The 27,610-nt window shown below is 41.2% G+C and overlaps 1 protein-coding gene across 1 annotated transcript in view; it reads right to left on the bottom strand.

Annotated features, from left to right (window-relative positions):
- Positions 1–4,008: 4,008 nt before the first annotated feature.
- LOC139419345 (C-type lectin domain family 4 member M-like) overlaps positions 4,009–27,610 on the bottom strand; it is a 41,559-nt gene continuing 17,957 nt past the window's right edge. The window contains exons 4-5 of the mRNA XM_071169285.1: positions 4,757–4,866; positions 4,009–4,300 (exon numbers count right to left, since the gene is read on the bottom strand). Coding sequence (XP_071025386.1) covers positions 4,168–4,300; positions 4,757–4,866 — 243 coding nt within the window. The 3' untranslated portion in view covers positions 4,009–4,167. The remainder of the gene's footprint in view (positions 4,301–4,756; positions 4,867–27,610) is intronic.

The raw sequence follows: 27,610 nt of genomic DNA, 5'->3' as shown, positions 1-27,610 counted from the left end.
TACATCAATGTTGTTGTCCGATGCTATCCAGAACATATCCCAGTCCATGTGATCGAAGCAATCTTGAAGAGTGGAATCAAGAGCCACATCAAATCACAGAAATACTCATAATAAACATTAAAATAATAAACATAATAAACATTAATAAAAGATACAAGTGTTATTCACAGATTTAAATATATATACTTCTCCTTAAAAGCTCTTAAAGCTAGGGGGCAGAATTTTCACTTTTGGATAAATAGCGTGCCCAATTTCAACTTCCTGCTACTCATGCCAAGAATATAAGATATGCATATTAGATTTGGATAGAAAACACTCTAAAGTTTCTAAAACTGTTTGAATCATGTCTGTGAGTATAACAGAACTTATGTAGCAGGCAAAATCCCGAGGACTAACTGTTCAGAATTATTATATTTTTTTCCCCATCTCTCTTCCCTAAATTGTCATTGAAAATTTTATAGAAATATACTTTCCGTTCCTACATCCTCCACACGATGTCGCGTTTGGAATATGGCTGAGGTTATTTCTTTGTCTTAGCAGGAAGTAGGCCAACTCTGAACAGGGGACCCTTTTGTGAGTTGCACAAGACGTGTAGAGCAGAGTTTTTTTTTTTCGTTCATGAATACCCCGTCTCCAATTTGATGGATTATTAACATTTAAAAATACCTCACGTTGTATTACAAAGTAGTTTGAAATATTTTGGCAAAGTTTATAGGCAACTTTTGAAATGTTTTGTTTTTTGTAAGCTGTTTTTTTCTGGATCAAACAGACTTTATAAATGGACATTTTCGATATATATGGACGGAATTAATCGTACAAAAGGACCAATTGTGATGTTTATGGGACATATTGGAGTGCCAACAAAAGAAGCTCGTCAAAAGTAATGCATGTTTTATATTTTATTTCAGCGTTTTGTGTAGCGCCTGCTACGCTAGCTCTTTTGTTTACAACTGGTTCAGGGGGGTGCATGCTATCAGATAATAGCTTCTTATGCTTTCGCCGAAAAGCATTTTTTTAAATCTGACATGTTGGCTGGATTCACAACGAGTGTAGCTTTAATTGAGTATCTTACATGTGTGATTTAATGAAAGTTTGAATTTTATAGGATTTTAATTGAATCTGGCGCTCTACATTTCCCCTGGCAATTGGCCAGTTGAGACGCTAGCGTCTCGCTATCCTCAATTAATTTAACCGCTGTGTCAGATTATTTGTATTTTTTTTACGGAAAAAGCAAACCACGCAATAATCTGAGTTTGTCGCTCAGAGACATTCATTCACAACCCAAGAAGATATTCGCCATGTTGGAGTAAGTCAGAAATAGCATTATAAATATTCACTTACCTTTGATGATCTTCATCAGAATGCACTCCCAGAAATCCCAGTTCCACAATAAATGCTTGATTTGTTCCATAAAGTCCATCATTTATGTCCAAATAACTCCTTTTTTGGGCGTTTAGAAAACAAATTGAAACTCACGAGGCGCGGACAAGTACTGCAGAAATGTCAGATGAAAATGTAAAAAAGTTATATTACTGGTCGTAGAAACAAATCAAACGATGTATAGAATCAATCTTTAGGATGTTTTTATCATAAATGGTCAATAATGTCCCAACCGTAGAATTCCTTTGTCTTCAGAAAAGCAAATGGAATGGGGACTACCTCTCATGTGAACGTGCATGGTCAGCTCCTGACTGATGGCAGACCTCTGACCCATTCCCCGCTCATTCGGCCCCACTTCACAGTAGAAGCATCAGACAAGGTTCTAAAGACTGTTGACATCTAGTGGAAACCTTAGGAAGTGAAGATGACCCATATCCCACTGTATATTCAATAGGGGCTGAGTTGAAAAACTACAAACCTCAGATTTCCCACTTCCTGGTGGGATTTTTTTCTCAGGTTTTTGCCTGCCATATGAGTTCTGTTATACTCAAAGACATCATTCAAACAGTTTTAGAAACGTCAGAGTGTTCTCTATCCATATCTACTAATGATATGCATATATTAGCATTTGGGACTGAGTAGGAGGCAGTTTACTATGGGCACACTTTTCATCGCTTTTCATCCAAATGTGAAAATGCTGCCCCCTATCCATTAGAAGTTAAGGCCCATTTTCAGGTATTAAAGGTCAAAAAATTGTAATATAGCGGCTAATCTGACCACATCACGTCAAAGTACATGAACCTACGGTGTAAGGAAAGAAAAACAAGCCATTTATCTATCGTAATCGCTAAAATCACCATTAATCCAGAGAGATTTAAGTGACATGGATTTTGCAAACCTGAAACACAGGAAATAGATGGCTGAAAAACAGATTCTCAGGTGGGGGGGTGGCTACTTTTCCATGTGTGTTTGTGTTTGTAAGATATATATAGTGTCATGCCCTGATCTGTTTCACCTGTCCTTGTGCTTGTCTCCACCCCCCTCCAGGTGTTGCCCATCTTCCCCAATTATCCCCTGGGTATTTATACCTGTGTTTTCTGTCTGTGCCAGTTTGTCTTGTTCAATCAAGCCTACCAGCGTTTAGTGTCTCAGCGCCTGCTTTTTCCTGCCTCTCTTATCTCGCCCTCCTGGTTTTGACCCCTTCCTGTCTTGACTCCGAGCCCGCCTGCCTGACCACTCTGCCTGAGCCTGCCTGCCGTCCTGTACCTTGGCCCCACTACTCTGGATTACCAACCTCTGCCTGACCCGACCCTGGGCCTGCCTGCCGTCCTGTACCTTTGCCCCCACTCTGGATTACCAACCTCTGCCTGACCTGACCCTGAGCCTGCATGCCGTCCTGTGCCTTTGCCCACACTCTGGATTACCGACCTCTGCCTGACCTGACCCTGGGCCTGCATGCCATCCTGTACCTTGGCCCCACTACTCTGGATTATCGACCCCTGCCTGCCCCTGCCTGCCTTGACCTGTCGTTTGCCTGCCACTGTTGTTACAATAAACATTGTTACCTCTACACAGTCTGCACATGGGTCTTAACTGAAATCTGATATATGGTACTTTCACATTTTGAGTCTTAGAGGGTCAGAGATTTATGATACAGCAGAGAGAACAGTCCTTCTAGACTCCATGTTAGATCAAATATTATACAGTAGAGAACAGTCCTTCTAGACTCCATGTTTGAGTTTGAGTTTATTTAATTTTTACAGGGACAGTGCACATTAATCAACGTTTCAGTAAAAGTGACGGTTTTAGCCAGCCGGCTAATTTTCAACCGCAGTCCCTGTTAGATCAACTATTATACAGTAGATAACAGTCCTTCTAGACTCCATATTAGATCAACTATTATACAGTAGAGAACAGTCCTTCTAGACTCCATGTTAGATCTACTATTATACAGTAGAGAACAGTCCTTCTAGACTCCATGTTAGATCTACTATTATACAGTAGAGAACAGTCCTTCTAGACTCCATGTTAGATCTACTATTATACAGTAGAGAACAGTCCTTCTAGACTCCATGTTAGATCTACTATTATATAATAGTGTGACATTTTCTCTGTTTATCCACTCGTATGTTTAGAATTATGCTGTTTTTCTAATGTCCAACTTGGTTGGATTCATGCGAGTAACTGATTGACTGTGCAGTACATGGGCGGAATCTAAACTGTCACTGTATAAACAATTTCCCAGTGCACCTAGAACATTGCTCTGGGAACCAAAAGGAGTATCTCAGTTTCAAGGTAAGAAGCCTGGTGTGGTATCAGTCAGTCTCATGCAGGAACCAACCGTGCTGATATGACTTCAAATCAAATCAAACTTTATTTGTCACATGCCACGAATACAACAAGTGTAGACTTTACCGTGAAATGCTGACTTACATGCCCTTAACCAACAGTGCAGTTCGGGAAGAGTTAAGACAAATATTTAGCAAGTAGACAAAACTAAAAAGTATTAATAATAAACATTAACATTAGGATTGTATTGAGTCAGTGAACCTCTGTGACTGTGAATTCCTTAGTGGTGAATTTCCTCAACAACAGACCGAACAGTCCTTCTCTTATCAATTCATTGTATTGTTATTGCATATAGTTTTATTATAATGTATTCTACATTTGTCTTGTTATATATTGTATGTAGTTGACAAGGTAAATTGAATAAGTAGAAAATATATTACGATATATAGTACTTCGCATAATCTTATTTAGCAGTTCAGAGGGTACCGAGGATGAATCCTATTTCTCACAGATCCATCTGTATTGATAGGAACAGTCATAGTCCCACCAAGCTCCTGTGTCTGATGACCAGGAGTAGAAGTACACACAGTTCTCTGCTCTTCCACCATTAGGCTCTTTACTGTTCCAATACCTGTAGAAGAAACAACACATAGAATCAGACTGTCCACTGTCCCAATACCTGTAGAAGAAACAACACAGAATCAGGCTGTCCACTGTTCCAATACCTGTAGAAGAAACAACACAGAATCAGGCTGTCCACTGTTCCAATACCTGTAGAAGAAACAACACAGAATCAGGCTGTCCACTGTTCCAATACCTGTAGAAGAAACAACACAGAATCAGGCTGTCCACTGTTCCAATACCTGTAGAAGAAACAACACATAGAATCAGGCTGTCCACTGTTCCAATACCTGTAGAAGAAACAACACAGAATCAGGCTGTCCACTGTTCCAATACCTGTAGAAGAAACAACACAGAATCAGGCTGTCCACTGTTCCAATACCTGTAGGAGAATCAGGCTGTCCATTCTGAACCTACTTCTCCAGACAGTGATGTCATAGTGACACAGAATTCATTAATGTCTTACTTTGTGGTCAGTGGTGTGTAGTCCACCCATTTCCAGGTCCCCTCAGAAACAGAGTCAGTCAGACCAATCCAGACATAGTTCTTTACCCCGCATAACCAATTGACAAATGTCTGTAGATGTGGAAGAGATTCAACATTGTTAATACCTAGCCATTTCTACTCGCTGTCTCTCTCTCTCTCTAAAATAATTTCAATTCAATTTAAGAGCTTTATTGGAAACATATGTTGACATTGCCAAAGCAAGTGAACTAGATAATAAACAAAAGTGAAATAAACAATAGAAATGCACAGTAAACACTTTCAACAGTTCCAAGACAATAAAGATACTTCAGATATTATGAGCAAGTAGATAAGTACAAAAGGGAAAATGAATAAACATAAATATGGGTTGTTTTTATATTTTGTTTGTTCTTCACTTGTTGCCATTTTCTTGTAGCAACAGGTCACATATCTTGCTGCTGTGATGGCACACTTTGGTATTTCACTCAATATATCCAAGAGTTTATCAAAATTGGTTTTGTTTTTTTCAAATTCTTTGTGGATCTGTGTAATCTGAGGGAAATATGTGTCTCTAATATGGTCATACATTTGGGCAGGAGGTTAGGAACTGCAGCTCAGTTTCCACCTCATTTTGTGGGCAGTGTGCACATAGCCTGTCTTCTCTTGAGAGCCATGTCTGCCTACGGCGGCCTTTCTCAATAGCAAGGCTATGCTCACTGAGTCTGTACATAGTCGGTACATAGTCAAAGCTTTCCTTAAGTTTGGTCAGTCACAGTGGTCAGATATTCTGCCACTGTGTACTCTCTGTTTAGGGCCAAATAGCATTCTAGATTTTTTGTTATTTCTTTCCAATGTGTCAAGTAATTATAATTGAGTTCTCTCATGATTTGGTTAGGTTTCATTGTGTTGCTGTCCTGAGGCTCTGTGTGGTCTGTTTGTGAACAGAGCCCCGGGACCAGCTTGCATTGGGGACTCTTCTCCAGGTTCATCTCTCTGTAGGTGATGGCTTTGTAATGGAAGGTTTGGGAATCGCTTCCTTTTAGGTGGTTGTAGAATTTAACGACTCTTTTCTGGATATTGATAATTAGCGGGTATCAGCCTAATTCTGTTCTGCATGCAATATTTGGTGTTTTACGTTGTACACAGAGAATATTGTTTGAAGAATTCTGCATGCAGAGTCTCAACTTGATGTTTGTCCCATTTTGTGAAGTCTTGGTTGGTGAGCGGCAACCTCACCAGACCTCACAGCCATAAAGTGCAATAACTGAATAACTGATTCAAGTATTTTTTGCCAGATCCTAATGGGTGTGTCAATTTTATGTTCCTTTTGATGGCATAGAAAGGCCCTTCTTGCCATGACTCTCAGATCCTTCATCAGCTTTGTGGAAGTTACCTGTGGCGCTGATGTCTAGACCGAGGTAAGTATAGTTTTTTTGTGTGCTCTAGGGCAACAGTGTCTAGATGGAATTTGTATTTGTGGTCCTGGCGACTGGACCTTTTTTGGAACACCATTATTTTTGTCTTACTGAGATTTACTGTCAGGGCCCAGGTCTGACAGAATCTGTGCAGAAGATCTAGGTGCTGCTGTAGGCCCTCCTCGGTTGGTGACAGAAGCACCAGATCATCAGCAAACATTTGACTTCAGATTCTAGGATGGTGAAGACCGGGGCTGCAGACTGCTCTAGTGCCCTCACCAATTCTTTGATATATATGAAGAGGGAGGGTGTTAAGCTGCATCCCTGTCTCTCTCTCTCTCTCTCTACCACACACACACACCTGTTGTTCTTGGTTCTTGATGACAACCAGGTCTGCTCCTCTATATCTGCAGTCCTGTCTGCTCTCCTCCCAGGATTTTTTCTCAGTAGAGACGTAGTAACAACTGCTACCAAGCTTCTTCCATCCTCGCGGACAAACTATAAGTTGAACATTTCCTTCTTTAGTCACTTTATTACAACATTTAATTAAATATAAATCAAACACTCAAGGAAGACGGGTACTAACTAATGGACAGTTTGGAAGTCGGACTTTGTTTCACACATTTTTCATTTAAATATTTCCTTTAAAGTTGAATTGCCTGTTTGTAAGTGACATGTGAACTGATACAGAGACTGTCAAACAGAACAGTCATTAGACAATTTGACTCACCTTTCTCAACTAAAGATTGTTTCAGACGTTCTGTCTCTTTCTGTAGCTGGTCTCTCTCTTTGGTCAGGGTGTTGTATCTAGTCTGTAGCTGGTCTCTCTCTTTGGTCAGGGTGTTGTATCTGGTCTGTAGCTGGTCTCTCTCTTTGGTCAGGGTGTTGTATCTGGTCTGTAACTGGTTTCTCTCTTTGGTCAGCGTGTTGTCGCTAGTCTGTAGCTGGTCTCTCTCTTCGTTCGGGGTGTTGTTGCTAGTCTGTAGCTGGTCTCTCTCTTCAGTAAGGTTGTTTCCGCAGGTCTGTAACTGGTCTCTCTCTTCAGTCAGGGTGTTGGAACTGGTCAATTGGTTTTTCTCTGTGAAACAATATGACCAATGAACAAGGTAACAGTGGAATTTGGTTTACTTTCTGATTTGACTGGAATGTAAATGTAATTGACTGGAATGTAAATGTAATTGACTGGAATATAAATGTAATTGATCCCTGATCATTACACCACTGATGATGAAGAATGTTTGAGTGAGAACATATCAAACTCACGGTAGAGAAACAGTCCCATGATCCCAGCCAGTAGGAGAACACACAGCAGCCCCAGACACACTGCAGCAGCTCCAGAGTATCTCTTCCACCACTGACAAGACACTGAAGCACAAATTATTACCATAAAAACTTGCTGTATTTGTGTCTAATTTTGTGTCCATTTTCTGTTTGAATCACTGAGGGAAATACACAAGATTGACAAGGGACAGAACACCAGAACTGAGTTCCAGAACCTCACATATTCTACTGCTTGACTTCCAGAACTTCTTACAGAATATTGGCGTAAACATAGTGCAGAGTTCAGGCACCCAAAATGATTGCTGGCACCTATTTAATTCTAAATCTAAAACTTAATTTGTCATTTGCTTCGTAAACAACAGCCTTTTCCAACAATGCAGAGTTAAATATACAACATTTAAAATAGTGACACAATAAATAAATACACAGTGAATAAACGAAGAAGAATAACAAGTCTAAATAACATGGCTACGGAGCATTTGGAAAGTTTTCAGACCTCTTGACTTTCTATACATTTTGTTACGTTACAGACTTATTCTAAAATGGATTCAGTTGTTTTTTCCCTCATCATCCATAAACATTGTCTTCATCAATCTACACACAGAGCCTTTTTGGTACAATGTTCACCAGTATTCGAGCAACAGCCCAACTCTTATGCAAGTGAACGGGTCAAGATTTCCTTCCTGACTGTCTGCCTCCGTGCAGCTCGTCTCTCTCCAGAGGAGAGGCAGTGGTGAATCAGCACTAGAAGCTGCTTATGATCCCAGCCAGTAGGAGAACCCACAGCAGCCCCAGACACACTGCAGCAGCTCCAGAGTATCTCTTCCACCACTGACAAAACACTGCAGAACAAATTATTATCAGAGTTGTATTTGTGTCTACTTTTGTGTCCATAGAAGCTGCCTATACTGTGGCCAGGTTGGTCACTTTGTCTCCACTTATTCCCTGCGTCCAGCAAAAGTGGTGGCAGTAGTGGGGGACCTACCGTTGAGCCAAATCGCCTGCCCATCTCTCCCCCAGACCCCTGCTTGACGGCGCCCTCGTGTGGCAGAGCCAGGTTCTTCCCCTGCCTGCTCTCATCGACTCAGGCGCCGACGAGAGTTTCCTGGACCGTGGTGTCGTTACCCAGTTGGGCCTGGACTCTGTTCCACTCGATTCACCCCTCGATGCCAACGCTCTCAACGGACAGCTCCTCGCCCGTGTCTGGGAGAGGACCGCCCCTGTCATCCTGCATCTCTCTGGAAAGCACCAGGAAAGGATCACTTTCCACATAATCGACTGTCCTCACTCTCCCCTGGTTCTTGGCCATCCATGGTTAAAGTTGCACAACCCTCAGATCGACAGGAACGCTGGAAGGGTAACCATTCGGAATTATTTTTTTTTCACTAGAATTGTCTACATTCTGCCCTTGCCCCTGCCTTGTCTGTGCCCCATTCCAGAACCTCCTGACCTGTCATCAGTTCCTCCAGAGTATCACGATCTAGCTCCTGTGTTCAGCACCACATCCTGACCTGTCATCAGTTCCTCCAGAGTATCAAGATCTAGCTCCTATGTTCAGCAAGCACCGCGTCCTGTCGCTGCCACCTCATCAGCCGTACAACTGCACCATTGTCCTCCAGCCTGGAGCTCCTCTCCCCTGTAGCCAGTTGTATAACCTCTCTCGCCCCGAGCTGGAGGCTATGGAGAGGTACGTCCAGGACTCCCTGGTTGCAGGACTTATCAGGCCTTCTACCTCCCAGGGGTGGGTGCTGAGTTTTTCTTTGTGAAGAAGGATGGGTCACTGAGGCCTAGACTGAATAACATCAAGAACAAGTATCCTTGCACACTCATCAGTGCCACTGTGTTCACCAGACTGGACCTCCGGAATGGCTACCACCTTGTGCGCATCAGAGAGGGGGACGAGGGGAAAACTGCGTTTAACACACCACTTGGCCACTTTGAGTATTTGGTCATGCCTTTAGGTCTTACTAATGCCCCTGCTGTTTTCCAGAACCTGGTCAATGATGTGCTGAGGGATGTGATTGGACACTTCGTTTTTGTCTTTGTGGATGACGTTCCGATTGTTTTCTAAGGACCCTGAGTCTCACCAGCAGCACTTTCGCCAAGTTCTCCAACGGCTTTTTGTCAAAGCTGAGAAATGTGAGTTCCATGCTTCCTCTGTGTCTTTCCTGTGTTGTATTATTGCACAGGGGGAGTTACGTACGGACCCCACCAAGACATGGCAGTCACAGAGTGGCCTACGCCCTCTAACCCGAAGCAGATATAGCATTTCCTGGAGTTTGCCAATTTTTACAGACGTTTCATCCTCAACTACAGTCATCTGGCAGCACCTGTCACCACTCTCACCTCCCCCTCCACTCCGTTCCACTGGACCCCTCAACTACAGTCGTCTGGCAGCACCTCTCACCACTCTCACCTCCCCCTCCACTCTGTTCCATTGGACCCCTGAGACAGAGAGAGCGTTCCTGGAACTCATCGCTTCACCTCCACTCCTCACTCAGCCAGACCCAGAACTATAGTTCATCATGGAGGTGGACGCCTCCGACAACGGAGGAGGTGCTGTTCTGTCCCAGTCTGATCAGAAGCTCCAAAAATGTGCATTCTTTTCCCGTAAGCTCTCACCGGCAGAGAGGAATTTTGATGTCGGTAATCTGGAACTCCTGGCAGTTAAGCTGCCTCTTGAGGTTTGGTGTCACTGGCTGGAGGGCTCTGTAATCCCTCCCATTCATTGTGTGGATGCAAGCCAGATGGGCGTTCTTCAACGGTAGATTCAATTTCACACTTACTTATCGCCCCGGTTCTAGGAATACCAAGCCTGACGTCCCGCCTGTTCACCACCGACAACATTTGCGAACAGCATCATGTTGTGGGGGTGCTTTGCTGCAGGAGGGACTGGTGCACCCTCATAAAATAAGCTGGCATCACGAGGAAAGAAAATTATGTGGATGTATTGAAGCAACATCTCAAGACATCAGTCAGGAAGTTAAAGCTTGGTCACAAATGGGTCTTCCAAATGGACAATGACCCCAAGCATACTTCCAAAGTTGTGGCAAAATGGCTTAAAGACAACAAAGTCAAGGTATTGGAGTGGCCATCACAAAGCCCTGACCTCAATAACATAGAAAAGTTGTGGGCAGAACTGAAAAAGCTTGTGCGAGCAAGGAGGCCTACAAACCTGACTCAATTACCCCAGATCTGTCAGGAGGAATGGGCCAAAATTCACCCAACTTATTGTGAGAAACCTGTGGAAGGCTACCCGAAACGTTTGACCCAAATTAAACAATGTAAATGCAATGCTACCAAATACTAATTGAGTGTATGTAAACTTCTGATCCACTGGGAATGTGATGAAAGAAATAAAAGCTGAGATAAATCATTCTCTCTACTATTATTCTGACATTTCACATTCTTAAAATAAAGTGGTGATCCTAACTGACCTAAGACACGGAATTTTTACAAGGATTAAATGTCAGTAATTGTGAAAAACTGAGTTTAAATGTATTTGGCTATGGTGTATGTAAACTTCTGACTTCAACTGTATATAGATATATATATATTTAGCATTTGGCATTTCTGCTATATATATATATATATATAAAATGAAAATCTGAAATGTCTTTATTCAACAAGTCTTCAACCACTTCAACCTAAATAAGCTCATGAATCATTTGCTTAACCTCTAGCACTTAGCCATCCCGGATCCGGGATCGTGAATACAGTCTCAAGCTCATTACCATAACGCAACGTTAACTATTCATGAAAATCGCAAATGAAATGAAATAAATATGCTAGCTCTCAAGCTTAGCCTTTTGTTAACAACACTGTCATCTCAGATTTTCAAAATATGCTTCTCAACCATAGGAAAACAATAATTTGTGTAACAGTAGCTAGCTAGCGTAGCATTTCGCGTTAGCGTTAGCATTCAGCAGGCAACATTTTCACAAAAACCAGAAAAGCATTCAAACAAAATAATTTACCTTTGAAGAACTTCAGATGTTTTCAATGAGGAGACTCTGATAGATAGTAAATGTTCAGTTTTTCCTGAAAGATTATTTGTTTAGGAGAAATCGCTCCGTTTGGTGCGTCACGTTTGGCTACCAAAAAAAAACGAAAATCCAGTCATCAAAACGCCAAACTTTTTTCCAAATTAACTCCATAATATCGACTGAAACATGGCAAACGTTGTTTAGAACCAATCCTCAAGGTGTTTTTCACATATCTCTTCGATGATATATCGTTCGTGGAAGTGTGCTTTCTCTCCTGAATCCCAGGAGAAAATGCCCGCACCTGAAGATTACGCACCAATTTAGACAAAGGACACCGGGCGGACCCCTGGAAAATGTAGTCTCTTATGGCCAATCTTCCAATGATATGCCTACAAATACGTCACAATGCTGCAGACATCTTGAAGAAACGACAGAAAGGGCAGGCTCGTTCGTGGTGCATTCACAGCCATATAAGGAGACAATGGAAAACAGAGCTTCAGAAATTCTGCTCATTTCCTGTTTGAAGTTTCATCTTGGTTTCGCCTGTAGCATGAGTTCTGTGGCACTCACAGATAATATCTTTGCAGTTTTGGAAACGTCAGACTGTTTTCTTTCCAAAGCTGTCAATTATATGAATAATCGAGCATATTTTCGTGACAAAATATTGCGCTTAAAACGGGCACGTTTTTTTATCCAATAATGAAATAGCGCCCCCATAGACTCAACTGGTTTTAACATGTCACATAATAAGTTGCAATGAATCACTTTGTGTGCAATTATAGTGATTAACCCTCTAGAGTCTAAGCCGGGGGTGGTGGGGGAGGGTCTGAGCGGTGGGAGATGGGAGGGTCTAAGCCGGGGGAGTGGGGGAGGGTCTGAGCCGTGGGAGATGGGAGGGTCTAAGCCGGGGGAGGTGGGAGGGTCTAAGCCGGGGGAGGTGGGGGAGGGTTTGAGCTGTGGGAGATGGGAGGGTCTAAGCCGGGGGAGTGGGGGAGGGTCTGAGCCGTGGGAGATGAGGAGGGTCTAAGCCGGGGGTTATTTGATTTATAGTTTTAAGTATAAAAAAATTATTTAAAAAAAATGATTGCATGAATTTGGCATTTCTGCTATTAGCCAATAGAAACACATTGAATAACAGATAGTCATTACTGCTATTAGCCAATAGAAACACATTGAATAACAGATTCACTACGTGGAACAACAGATTGTCCCCAAAAATACCAGAAGGAAGTTTGTTCTGAAGTGTCTGTCCTCTATCTGAGAGATATTAGAAAGATCAGGAATCATTTTATTATTATTTTTTGTGCATGTATTTATCCCCTTATATAATAAATAAATATAATAAATTATCTCCCTATACGTCCACTAAATATATAATATATAATAAATTATCTCCCTATATACGTCCACTAAATATATAATATATAATAAATTATCTCCCTATATACGTCCACTAAATATATAATATATAATAAATTATCTCCTATATACGTCCACTAAATATATAATATATAATAAATTATCTCCCTATATACGTCCACTAAATATATAATATATAATAAATTATCTCCCTATATACGTCCACTAAATATATAATATATAATAAATTATCTCCCTATATACGTCCACTAAATATATAATATATAATAAATTATCTCCCTATATACGTCCACTAAATATATAATATATAATAAATTATCTCCCTATATACGTCCACTAAATATATAATATATAATAAATTATCTCCCTATACGTCCACTAAATATATAATATATAATAAATTATCTCCCTATATACGTCCACTAAATATATAATATATAATAAATTATCTCCCTATATACGTCCACTAAATATATAATATATAATAAATTATCTCCCTATATACGTCCACTAAATATATAATATATAATAAATTATCTCCCTATATACGTCCACTAAATATATAATATATAATAAATTATCTCCCTATATACGTCCACTAAATATATAATATATAATAAATTATCTCCCTATATACGTCCACTAAATATATAATATATAATAAATTATCTCCCTATATACGTCCACTAAATATATAATATATAATAAATGATCTCCCTATATACGTCCACTAAATATATAATATATAATAAATGATCTCCCTATATACGTCCACTAAATATATAATATATAATAAATTATCTCCCTATATACGTCCACTAAATATATAATATATAATAAATTATCTCCCTATATACGTCCACTAAATATATAATATATAATAAATTATCTCCCTATATACGTCCACTAAATATATAATATATAATAAATTATCTCCCTATATACGTCCACTAAATATATAATATATAATAAATTATCTCCCTATATACGTCCACTAAATATATAATATATAATAAATTATCTCCCTATATACGTCCACTAAATATATAATATATAATAAATTATCTCCCTATATACGTCCACTAAATATATAATATATAATAAATTATCTCCCTATATACGTCCACTAAATATATAATATATAATAAATTATCTCCCTATATACGTCCACTAAATATATAATATATAATAAATTATCTCCCTATACGTCCACTAAATATATAATATATAATAAATTATCTCCCTATATACGTCCACTAAATATATAATATATAATAAATTATCTCCCTATATACGTCCACTAAATATATAATATATAATAAATTATCTCCCTATATACGTCCACTAAATATATAATATATAATAAATTATCTCCCTATATACGTCCACTAAATATATAATATATAATAAATTATCTCCCTATATACGTCCACTAAATATATAATATATAATAAATTATCTCCCTATATACGTCCACTAAATATATAATATATAATAAATTATCTCCCTATATACGTCCACTAAATATATAATATATAATAAATTATCTCCCTATATACGTCCACTAAATATATAATATATAATAAATTATCTCCCTATATACGTCCACTAAATATATAATATATAATAAATTATCTCCCTATATACGTCCACTAAATATATAATATATAATAAATTATCTCCCTATATACGTCCACTAAATATATAATATATAATAAATTATCTCCCTATATACGTCCACTAAATATATAATATATAATAAATTATCTCCCTATATACGTCCACTAAATATATAATATATAATAAATTATCTCCCTATATACGTCCACTAAATATATAATATATAATAAATTATCTCCCTATATACGTCCACTAAATATATAATATATAATAAATTATCTCCCTATATACGTCCACTAAATATATAATATATAATAAATTATCTCCCTATATACGTCCACTAAATATATAATATATAATAAATTATCTCCCTATATACGTCCACTAAATATATAATATATAATAAATTATCTCCCTATATACGTCCACTAAATATATAATATATAATAAATTATCTCCCTATATACGTCCACTAAATATATAATATATAATAAATTATCTCCCTATATACGTCCACTAAATATATAATATATAATAAATTATCTCCATATACGTCCACTAAATATATATATATATAATAAATTATCTCCCTATATACGTCCACTAAATATATATATATATAATAAATTATCTCCCTATATACGTCCACTAAATATATATATATATAATAAATTATCTCCCTATATACGTCCACTAAATATATAATATATAATAAATTATCTCCCTATATACGTCCACTAAATATATATATAAACTGCTGTTCACAAATGCTCTCCATCCAACCTCACTGAGCTCGAGCTGTTTTGCAAGGAGGAATGGGAAAAAATGTCAGTCTCTCGATGTGCAAAACTGATAGAGACGTACCCCAAGCGACTTACAGCTGTAATCGCAGCAAAAGGTGGCGCTACAAAGTATTAACTTAAAGGGGCTGAATAATTTTGCACGCCCAATTTTTCAGTTTTTGATTTGTTAAAAAAGTTTGAAATATCCAATAAATGTCGTTCCACTTCATGATTGTGTCCCACTTGTTGTTGATTCTTCACAAAAAAATACAGTTTTATATCTTTATGTTTGAAGCCTGAAATGTGGCAAAAGGTCGCAAAGTTCAAGGGGGCTGAATACTTTCGCAAGGCACTGTATAGACTTCCATTCACTTTTTTTTTTAGTGGTACTGTGGACCTTCAGAGTCGTGTGAGGCTTGTGGACGTCCTAAATGGAGAACCCATCACGTTTGTGAGAGTTTCATCTTTCAGCAGCATTATAGTTTGTAGGTCATAATAAGATTTTGAGAAAAGACCGATTCCCTTTTTTGTACGGAACACAGGGGGGCAATCCAACACATTACTGAGTACTTCTCTCAACATTTTTAATCATAGTGGTGGCTGCATCATGTGCATCAGTATGCTTGTAATTTTTAAGGACTGGGTAGTTTTTTCAGGATAAAATAAAATCATAGAATTGAGCTAAAGCACAGGAAATATCCAAGAAGAAAACCTGTTTCAGTCTGCTTTCCACCAGACAACCTACAACACAAGGCCACATCTACACTGGAGTTTGCAAAGTTACAGTTGTGATTGAAATCTTCTTGCAAACCTATGGTAAGACTTCAAAATGGTTGCCAACTAATGATCAACAACTAATTTGACAGAGCTTGAAGAATTTTGAAAATAATAAATGGGCAAATATTGTACAATCCAGGTGTACAAAGCTCTTAGAGACTCACCCAGAGACTCACAGCTGTAATCGCTGCCAAAGGAGATTCTAACATGTATTGACTTGGGTGTGAATGTTTATGTAAATGAGAACTGTGTGTGTGTGTGTGTGTGTGTGTGTGTGTGTGTGTGTGTGTGTGTGTGTGTGTGTGTGTGTGTGTGTGTGTGTGTGTGTGTGTGTGTGTGTGTGTGTGTGTGTGTGTGTGTGTGTGTGTGTGTGTGTGTGTGTGTGTGCGTGTGTGTGTTGGGGTGTAAGTGTGTGTCAGCATCTAGCAATACACCAGGTTAAACTGTTACCTGAATGTTGATCACCAACTCCATCCTTCTTGCAGGGCATGATGGGTCTTTCGTTGTTGTATATTTGATCATTAATGTCCATGGTCTCTATTTTATTTATTTTATACTTTTTTTTGCCACTAAATCCATCGCAGTTTTCATAGATTTCCTCTGACATCTTTACACATGTGTGTTGAAATGCAGTGGAACTTCCACTGTTGTATCTTCTACTGTTGTAACTTCTACTGCTGTAACTTCTACTGTTGTAACTTCTACTGTTGTATCTTCTACTGTTGTATCTTCTACTGTTGTAACTTCTACTGTTGTAACTTCTACTGTTGTAACTTCTATTGTTGTATCTTCTACTGTTGTAAAGTCTGCTGTGATCTCAGTTGTAGGTTTGTGTCTGTTCGCTGCACAGCTGGAGTCTCTGTGTGACTCAGTCTAATATCAGAGACAGTTTTAACAGTCAACCTCATTAAAGGGGAAACTGTCTAACCAATAGTACGACACTAACCACCACCATGTGACCACAGACTTATTTTCTGAGAACCATGTTTGTTTACCACAGTATAGATTAGTTTGTATATTTAGTTCATATTAGTTTAGTTAACTACAGTATAGATTAGTTTGTATATTTAGTTTATATCAGTTTAGTTTACCACAGTGTAGATTAGTTTATATATTTAGTTTATATTAGTTTAGTTTACCACAGTGTAGATTAGTTTGTATATTTAGTTTATATCAGTTTAGTTTACCACAGTGTAGATTAGTTTATATATTTAGTTTATATTAGTTTAGTTTACCACAGTGTAGATTAGTTTGTATATTTAGTTTATATTAGTTTAGTTTACGACAGTGTACATTAGCATTGAAGTGACAACATATTCACATGGAGTAAAATGTGACCCTGTGAATTCACACGTCACAGACCATGAGTCTGGTTTTGAGAGGTTTACGTAGCACCACACAGCTGATTCTAGTAACCAAAGATTGAGGATAAATTAGTTATTATCTTTGTAGTGTTGTGCCAAAAACTAAAATGTGCACCTCTTGGGGTTCCCAGGACCGAGTTTTGGGAAAAGCTGTGTTACTTGCAATCTGTGGGCGGCCATCAATGGCCATGTAGAGTTTTATAAACTATGTCTCCTGTGTGACATGGACACCAGAGATAATAGTTATTCAGAGAGGTCTCTGTCTTTCTCAGAGAGGGCCTGAGATCTATATTTACTGTCTCCTGTGTGACATGGACACCAGAGATAATAGTTATTCAGAGATGTCTCTATCTTTCTCAGAGAGGGCCTGAGATCTATATTTACTGTCTCCTGTGTGACATGGACACCAGAGATAATAGTTATTCAGAGATGTCTCTATCTTTCTCAGAGAGGGCCTATGGTCTATATTTACTGTCTCCTGTGTGACATGGGCACCAGAGATAATAGTTATTCAGAGATGTCTCTATCTTTCTCAGAGAGGACCTATGGTCTATATTTACTGTCTCCTGTGTGACATGGGCACCAGAGATAATAGTTATTTAGAGACCTTTACTCACACTTCTCCTTTCCTCTTCCGGGGAGGGAGGGGGGTCTAAATGTCTCTCTCTCCTTCCATATCTGTCTCGCTGTCTCTCTCTGTATCTCCCTCTCATACTGCTACAACCTGTCTAACTCTTCACACTGCTACAACGTGATAGCTGCAGGACATAAACAGCAGAGAAGTCTAGTCTAACTCTTCACACTGCTACAACCTGATAGCTGCAGGATCTAAACAGCAGAGAAGTCTAGTCTAACTCTTCACACTGCTACAACCTGATAGCTGCAGGACATAAACAGCAGAGGAGTCTAGTCTAACTCTTCACACTGCTACAAACTGATAGCTGCAGGATCTAAACAGCAGAGAAGTCTAATGATTTCTCTGCTGTCTCAGTGAGAAGAGTTACTCAGAGATATGTGTTAGACTGTATGTCTGCATCTGTCTCAGTGAGAAGAGTTACTCAGAGATATGTGGTAGACTGTTTGTCTGCATCTGTCTCAGTGAGAAGAGTTACTCAGAGATATGTGTTAGACTGTTTGTCTGCATCTGCCTCAGAGGGTTTTCAGTGGTGATGTCATTCACACCATTTGAAACTCAGTCGGTCCACTTCCTGTTATATTTTAAGCAGTGGTTTAATCTGAAACTCTGATATGATGTTTAAAACAACAGCAGGGTGAACAGTAGCTCAATGCAAGACGGTGAACTCACAAAGAATAACTGTTGTCTCCTTTGTGACATGGACACCAGAGAGAATAGTTATTCAGAGATGTCTCTGTCTTTCTCAGAGAGAGCCTGAGATCTATATTTACTGTCTCCTGTATGACATGAACACCAGAGAGAATATTTATTCAGAGATGTCTCTATCTTTTTTCAGGGAGGGCCTATGGTCTACAATTACTCTCACTTCTCCTTCCCTCTTCCTCATTATCTATCTACATCAAAACAAGCTGGCAGACAATAAGTGCACAAAACACTACCAGCTCACTGTTTATCAGAGGATAAGAAGTGTGAAGGAGTCCTGTGTGTAATTCCTCCCTTCCTTCATCAGTAATAAGGGGTGTGTCTAAGGAGTCCTGTGTGTAAATCCCCTGTTCCTTGACCAGTAATAAGTGTGTGTGTGTGTGTCTGTGTGCGTGTGCGTGTGTGTGCGTCCTGTTCCTTTTACAGTAATAAGGGGTGTGTCTGAGGAGTCCTGTGTGTAGTGCCTCTCTTCCTTCACCAGTAATAACGGTGTGTGTGTGAATAGGAGAGAGAGAAAGAGGAAGTGAGAGGTTGAAAATGTGTGTGTTCTTGGTTACCATCCTCGTCTCGGTCATTTCCCCAGACCAGCTGTTATCAGGGAAGCCTTCAGTGGGGGTCAAGGTATACATTACAGTCTACACACCTCACACCCTCACATACACACACTCACACCTCACACACTCACACCTCACACACTCACACCCTCACACACTCACACCTCACACCCTCACACACTCACACACTCACATACACACCTCACATACACACCCTCACACCTCACACACTCACACACTCACATACACACCTCACATACACACCTCACACATACACACTCACACCTCACACACTCACACACATACACACCTCACATACACACCTCACACCCTCACACACTCACACCTCACACACTCACACACTCACATACACACCTCACATACACACCTCACACACTCACACCTCACACACTCACACCTCACATACACACCTCACACATACACACTCACATACACACACTCACACACACACACACTCACACACTCACACACTCACATACACACACTCACATACACACACTCACACACTCACATACACACACTCACACACTCACACACTCACACACACACACACACACACTCACACACTCACACACTCACACACTCACACACTCACACATTTTAAATAAATAGTATTTAAATAGTTCTGTTAACATAAAGAACATTATATGTGCCTGATTTGCATAAACACACGTGGTAGATTCGCATATATGAATAAATGTGCGTAAAAATTGGGAGGAGTATGACTGCAACCACTCAACACTTTGCTCTATCTAACTGCACTCACCTGCGCTGTCTAGAATGTCTCAGTCATCACCGTGTTGTCACCCTCTCTGTCTTCCCTCTTTACAGTCACCTGTGTTGTTTCATTAAGAACTTTGTTGTCATGTTCTCCTGTGTTTTTTCATTAAGAACTTTGTTGTCATGTTCTCTTGTGTTGTTTCATTAAGAACTTTGTTGTCATGTTCTCTTGCTTAATTCAACAAGTGTGTCAGTGAGGGGATTTGTTTATCTGGCCCGGGTTACCACGGTACCCAGGTGGGAGGAGTTTCCCTCCTAGGCGTGAGCCCAGGTTACCCCGGTGGGGAGAGTTTGAACCGGGGGGGGGGGGGGGGGGGGGAAGTGATTTGCATTCATCTTGGAGCAGGGCTGCCTCCTGGGCGTGAGCCAGGTGCTCCGCTTTGGAAAGATGTTATGTAAATTAAGCGGAGTGGAGTAATGAGTAGCATTCTGTGTTTTCATAAAAAAGTGATTGATTTTGATGAGAACGATTTATCTTCTCAATTAATTAAAACGTTTATTTTATGGAAAAGAGATGCACCTGGCTGCCTTGATGACAACATGGTATTTACAGCAGGTCACCTGACGCCCAACGAACAGATACGAAGGGCCTCTCCTGTTACACTGACCGGGGAGGAGGGGTCTGTTGGTGAGGGGGGGGGGGTGTCTGTTGGGGAGGAGGGGGAGTGATTGATTTTGATAAGAACGATTTATCTGCCTTCCCAATTAATTAAAACTTTTATTTCATGGAAAAGAGATGTCTCTGGGCGATGCAGCTAGCTGCCTTGATGACAACATGACCGAGCGGCACAGATTACAGTTTGAGTTGAGTTGAGCGTTCCTCCCTCCCCCGTCGTCGCTCCATTCAACACAGGCCAGCGTAATATAACTTTTCAGAAGTTGCTTTCATTTCAGAGCATCAAGTTTGTAAACATTTAAACCGTATTAAATTCACCCCCCCAAAAAATGTTTTGGTTATAAGTTATATTTCTTCTCTTCTCTCGTTGCGAGACGGCGAGACGGTGGGTTAAATCCCAGACTAAGATTTTGTCAGGTAATTACAAACCTTTTTACAGTCGCAACGTTACCAGGGGAAACCTACAGGCACAAGCAAGAGGATAGATTTGGATAGAAAACACTCTGAGGTTTCTAAAACTGTTTGAATTATGTATAACAGAACTTATGTAGCAGGCAAAACCCTGAGTACTAACTTTTCAGATTTTTTTTTCTTTTTCTTTCCCCTCTCCGTTCACTAAATTGTCTTTGCCATTGGATATTTAATAGGAACCTATTTTCAGTTCCTACCGCTTCCACACGATGTCGCCAGTCTTTGGAATATGGTTGAGGTTATTCCTTTGCGCTATGAAGAAGTAGGCCAACTCGGAACTGGGGACACTTTTGTGAGTTGCGCAAGACGTGAAAAGCAGAGCTGGTTTCTTTCCGTTCATGTATTGAATACAGATTGCCCCGTCTACAATTTCATCGATTATTAACGTTTAAAAATACCTAACGTTGTATTAGGAAAGTAGTTTGAAATATTTTGGCAGCCTGCCTTGACACCCAGCCCACCTGCCTGACCATTCAACCTGCCTTGACACTGAGCCCACCTGCCTGACAATTCAGCCTGCCTTGACCTCGAGCCTGTCTGCCTGACCATTCAGCCTGCCCTAACACTGAGCCCACCTGCCTGACCATTCAGCCTGTCCTTGACACTGAGCCCAACTGCCTGACCATTCAGCCTGCCCTTGACACCCAGACCACCTGCCTGACCATTCAGCCTGCCTTGACACTGAGCCCACCTGCCTGACCATTCAGCCTGCCCTAACACTGAGCCCACCTGCCTGACCATTCAGCCTGCCCTAACACTGAGCCCACCTGCCTGACCATTCAACCTGCCTTGACACTGAGCCCACCTGCCTGACCATTCAGCCTGCCCTAACACTGAGCCCACCTGCCTGACCATTCAGCCTGCCCTTGACACTGAGCCCACCTGCCTGACCATTCAGCCTGCCTTGACACTGAGCCCACCTGCCTGACCATTCAGCCTGCCCTTGACACTGAGCCCACCTGCCTGACCATTCAGCCTGCCTTGACACTGAGCCCACCTGCCTGACCATTCAGCCTGCCCTTGACACTGAGCCCACCTGCCTGACCATTCAACCTGCCTTGACACTGAGCCCACCTGCCTGACCATTCAGCCTGCCTTGACACTGAGCCCACCTGCCTGACCATTCAACCTGCCTTGACACTGAGCCCACCTGCCTGACCATTCAACCTGCCTTGACACTGAGCCCACCTGCCTGACCATTCAACCTGCCTTGACACTGAGCCCACCTGCCTGACCATTCAACCTGCCTTGACACTGAGCCCACCTGCCTGACCATTCAGCCTGCCTTGACACTGAGCCTGTCTGCTTGACCATTCAGCCTGCCCTTGACACTGAGCCCACCTGCCTGACCATTCAGCCTGCCTTGACCTCGAGCCTGTCTGCCTGACCATTCAGCCTGCCTTGACACCCAGCCCACCTGCCTGACCATTCAGCCTGCCTTGACCTCGAGCCTGTCTGCTTGACCATTCAGCCTGCCCTTGACACTGAGCCCACCTGCCTGACCATTCAGCCTGCCTTGACCTCGAGCCTGTCTGCCTGACCATTCAGCCTGCCTTGACACCCAGCCCACCTGCCTGACCATTCAGCCTGCCTTGACCTCGAGCCTGTCTGCCTGACCATTCAGCCTGCCTTGACACTGAGCCCACCTGCCTGACCATTCAGCCTGCCTTGACCTCGAGCCTGTCTGCCTGACCATTCAGCCTGCCTTGACACTGAGCCCACCTGCCTGACCATTCAGCCTGCCTTGACACTGAGCCCACCTGCCTGACCATTCAACCTGCCTTGACACTGAGCCCACCTGCCTGACCATTCAGCCTGCCTTGACACTGAGCCCACCTGCCTGACCATTCAGCCTGCCTTGACACCCAGCCCACCTGCCTGACCATTCAACCTGCCTTGACACTGAGCCCACCTGCCTGACCATTCAGCCTGCCTTGACACTGAGCCCACCTGCCTGACCATTCAGCCTGCCTTGACACTGAGCCCACCTGCCTGACCATTCAGCCTGCCCTAACACCCAGCCCACCTGCCTGACCATTCAGCCTGCCTTGACACTGAGCCCACCTGCCTGACCATTCAGCCTGCCTTGACACTGAGCCCACCTGCCTGACCATTCAGCCTGCCTTGACACTGAGCCCACCTGCTTGACCATTCAGCCTGCCCTTGACACTGAGCCCACCTGCCTGACCATTCAGCCTGCCTTGACCTCGAGCCTGTCTGCCTGACCATTCAGCCTGCCTTGACACTGAGCCCACCTGCCTGACCATTCAGCCTGCCTTGACCTCGAGGCTGTCTCCCCCCACTGTACCTTTCGGACTCTGACCTTGTTTATGAACTTCTGGCTGTCCCTGACCTGCCCATTGCCTAACCCTTGTATTTCAATAAATATCAGAGACTCAAACCATCTGCCTCCTGTATCTGTCTCTGCCTCTTTGTCATTACACTATGAACTGGTCACGACTCACCCAGCCGACTCAGTCCGGCTCTTCAAAGTTGTCTCCCTGCAGGGAGTCACCATTGAAAAACATGAGGAGCTACTTCAGAGGCTTATGGAAGGTCTCCATACACTGTCGGGACGCCATGACCAGGGTTTTAAGACATTACTAGAGAAATTCCATGGACTATCTATCAGAGCAGCATACCACAATGGAGCCCCGCCCCCACAGATGTTCATTAATTCCCCTGCCAGTGATGTTTTTGTACAGCCTAGCCTTGCTTCCCGTGAACCCTGCTAAACTCCATGTTAGATCAACTATTATATAGTGGAGAACAGTCCTTCTAGACTCCATGTTAGATCAACTATTATACAGTAGAGAACAGTCCTTCTAGACCCCATGTTAGATCAACTATTATATAGTAGAGAACAGTCCTTCTAGACTCCATGTTAGATCAACTATTATACAGTAGAGAACAGTCCTTCTAGACCCCATGTTAGATCAACTATTATATAGTGGAGAACAGTCCTTCTAGACTCCATGTTAGATCAACTATTATACAGTAGAGAACAGTCCTTCTAGACCCCATGTTAGATCAACTATTATATAGTAGAGAACAGTCCTTCTAGACTCCATGTTAGATCAACTATTATACAGTAGAGAACAGTCCTTCTAGACTCCATTTTGGATAAACTATTATACAGTATAGAACAGTCCTTCTAGACTCCATGTTAGATCAACTATTATACAGTAGAGAACAGTCCTTCTAGACTCCATTTTGGATCAACTATTATACAGTAGAGAACAGTCCTTCTAGACATGTCAGTTCATTGAATTGTTATTGTATATATTTAGTTTTCTTTTCATTCTCTTGGTTTTATCATGTGTTTGACAAGGTAAACTGCATAAGCAGGAAGTAGTTTGTTATTGGATAGAAGCTAAAGGAGCAACCAAACTGTATCTACCACGTAACATACTGTATCTACCATGTAACATACTGTATCTACCATGTAACATACTGTATCTACCATGTAACATACTGTATCTACCATGTAACATACTGTATCTACCATGCAAAATACCGTATCTACCATGTAACATACTGTATCTACCATGTAACATACTGTATTGTACCATACTGTATCTACCATGTAACATACTGTATCTACCATGTAACATAATGTATCTACCATGTAACATACTGTATTGTAACATACTCTATTGTAACATACTGTATCGTAACATACTGTATCTACCATGTAACATACTGTATCTACCATGTAACATACTGTATCTACCATGTAACATACTGTATCTACCATGTAACATACTGTATTGTACCATACTGTATCTACCATGTAACATACTGTATCTACCATGTAACATAATGTATCTACCATGTAACATACTGTATTGTAACATACTCTATTGTAACATACTGTATTGTAACATACTGTATCTACCATGTGACATACTGTATCTACCATGTAACATACTGTATCTACCATGTAACATACTGTATTGTAACATACTGCATCTACAATGTAACATACTGTATTGTAACATACTGTATCTACAATGTAACATACTGTATCTACCATGTAACATACTGTATTTTAACATTCTGTATCTACCATGTAACATACTGTATTGTAACATACTCTATTGTAACATACTGTATCGTAACATACTGTATCTACCATGTAACATACTGTATCTACCATGTAACATACTGTATCTACCATGTAACATACTGTATTGTACCATACTGTATCTACCATGTAACATACTGTATTGTAACATACTGTATCTACCATGTAACATACTGTATTGTAACATACTGTATCTACCATGTAACAAACTGCATCTACCTTGTAACATACTGTATCTACCATGTGACATACTGTATCTACAATGTAACGTACTGTATTGTAACATACTGTATCTACCATGTAACATATTGTATTGTAACATACTGTTTCTACCATGTAACATACTGTATTGTAACATACTGCATCTACCATGTCAGATACTGTATCTACCATGTAACATATTTGCCCCTTTCATCATATTTTTGCTCTGTGCCCTCGGCATGACGCCTGGATGTGACAAAGACCTTGTATGACAAACGGCCAGTACAATGAGATTTGGAGACGGTGCTTGGTGACGACAGGAAGTAGGTCTTCCTGTCTCAGTTTCTTGTGAAAAGTGCTGAGGGGAGAGCTTTGGCACGGGGGAAGGGGTCTGTGCTCCGTCCGAGAGGATACAGGCCAGGACACGGTGTGATTTGTTGGCTGGCCCCCTGACTGCCACTGGGGACGTGCCCCTAGGTTAGAAGCCCTTTCTTACCCCCCCCCCCCCCCCCCAGGGGAATCAGTTGAGCGGGTCACCGATGCGGTAGCAACGAAGGACCGCGTCCACCACCGTCCACCTCTGTTACTGGAGCCAAATTGTTTGTTACACATCCTGATGGGAGTTTTGTGCTATAGAAAACATTGGTGCCAGCGAGTTGTCCTCTCTTTGCCCCGAAGAGAGACGACCAAGGAGAATCCTAGTTAGCAGTACAGAGAGACTACCAAAGAGAATCCTATTTAGCAGTTCAGAGAGACGACCAAGGAGAATCCTGTTTAGCAGTTCAGAGAGACGACCAACGAGAATCCTAGTTAGCAGTACAGAGAGACGACCAAGGAGAATCATATTTAGCAGTTCAGAGAGACGACCAAGGAGAATCCTAGTTAGCAGTTCAGAGAGACAACCAAGGAGAATCCTAGTTAGCAGTTCAGAGAGACGACCAAGGAGAATCATATTTAGCAGTTCAGAGAGACAACCAAGGAGAATCCTAGTTAGCAGTACAGAGAGACGACCAAGGAGAATCCTAGTTAGCAGTTCAGAGAGACGACCAAGGAGAATCATATTTAGCAGTACAGAAAGACTACCAAGGAGATCCTTAGTTTGCAGTACAGAGAGACTACCAAGGAGAATCCTATTTAGAAGTTCAGAGAGACGCCCAACGAGAATCCTGTTTAGCAGTTCAGAGAGACGACCAACGAGAATCCTAGTTAGCAGTACAGAGAGACGACCAAGGAGATTCATATTTAGCAGTTCAGAGAGACGACCAAGGAGAATCATATTTAGCAGTTCAGAGAGACAACCAAGGAGAATCCTAGTTAGCAGTACAGAGAGACGACCAAGGAGAATCCTAGTTAGCAGTTCAGAGAGACGACCAAGGAGAATCCTAGTTAGCAGTTCAGAGAGACGACCAAGGAGAATCATATTTAGCAGTACAGAAAGACTACCAAGGAGATCCTTAGTTAGCAGTACAGAGAGACTACCAAGGAGAATCCTATTTAGAAGTTCAGAGAGACGACCAACGAGAATCCTGTTTAGCAGTTCAGAGAGACGACCAACGAGAATCCCAGTTAGCAGTACAGAGAGACGACCAAGGAGATTCATATTTAGCAGTTCAGAGAGACGACCAAGGAGAATCCTAGTTAGCAGTTCAGAGAGACGACCAAGGAGAATCCAATTTACCAGTTCAGACAGAGAACCCAGAAGAATCCTATTTCTCACAGATCCATCTGTATTTATAGGAACAGTCATAGTCCCACCATTCTCCTGTGTCTGATGACCAGGAGTAGAAATACACACAGTTCTCTGCTCCTCCACCATTAGGCTCTTTACTGTTCCAATACCTGTAGAAGAAACAACACAGAATCAGACTGTCCACTGTTCCAATACCTGTAGAAGAAACAACACAGAATCAGGCTGTCCACTGTTCCAATACCTGTAGGAGAAACAACACATAATCAGACTGTCCACTGTTCCAATACCTGTAGAAGAAACAACACAGAATCAGGCTGTCCACTGTTCCAATACCTGTAGAAGAAACAACACAGAATCAGACTGTCCACTGTTCCAATACCTGTAGAAGAAACAACACAGCATCAGACTGTCCACTGTTCCAATACCTGTAGAAGAAACAACACATAGAATCAGGCTGTCCACTGTTCCAATACCTGTAGGACAAACATAGA

The sequence above is a fragment of the Oncorhynchus clarkii genome, chromosome 10 (genome assembly GCF_045791955.1).
Source record: "Oncorhynchus clarkii lewisi isolate Uvic-CL-2024 chromosome 10, UVic_Ocla_1.0, whole genome shotgun sequence".
NCBI lineage: Eukaryota > Metazoa > Chordata > Actinopteri > Salmoniformes > Salmonidae > Oncorhynchus > Oncorhynchus clarkii.
The sequence above is the reverse complement of the archived record's forward strand: the minus strand, read 5'-3'. Positions and strand labels throughout refer to the sequence as shown.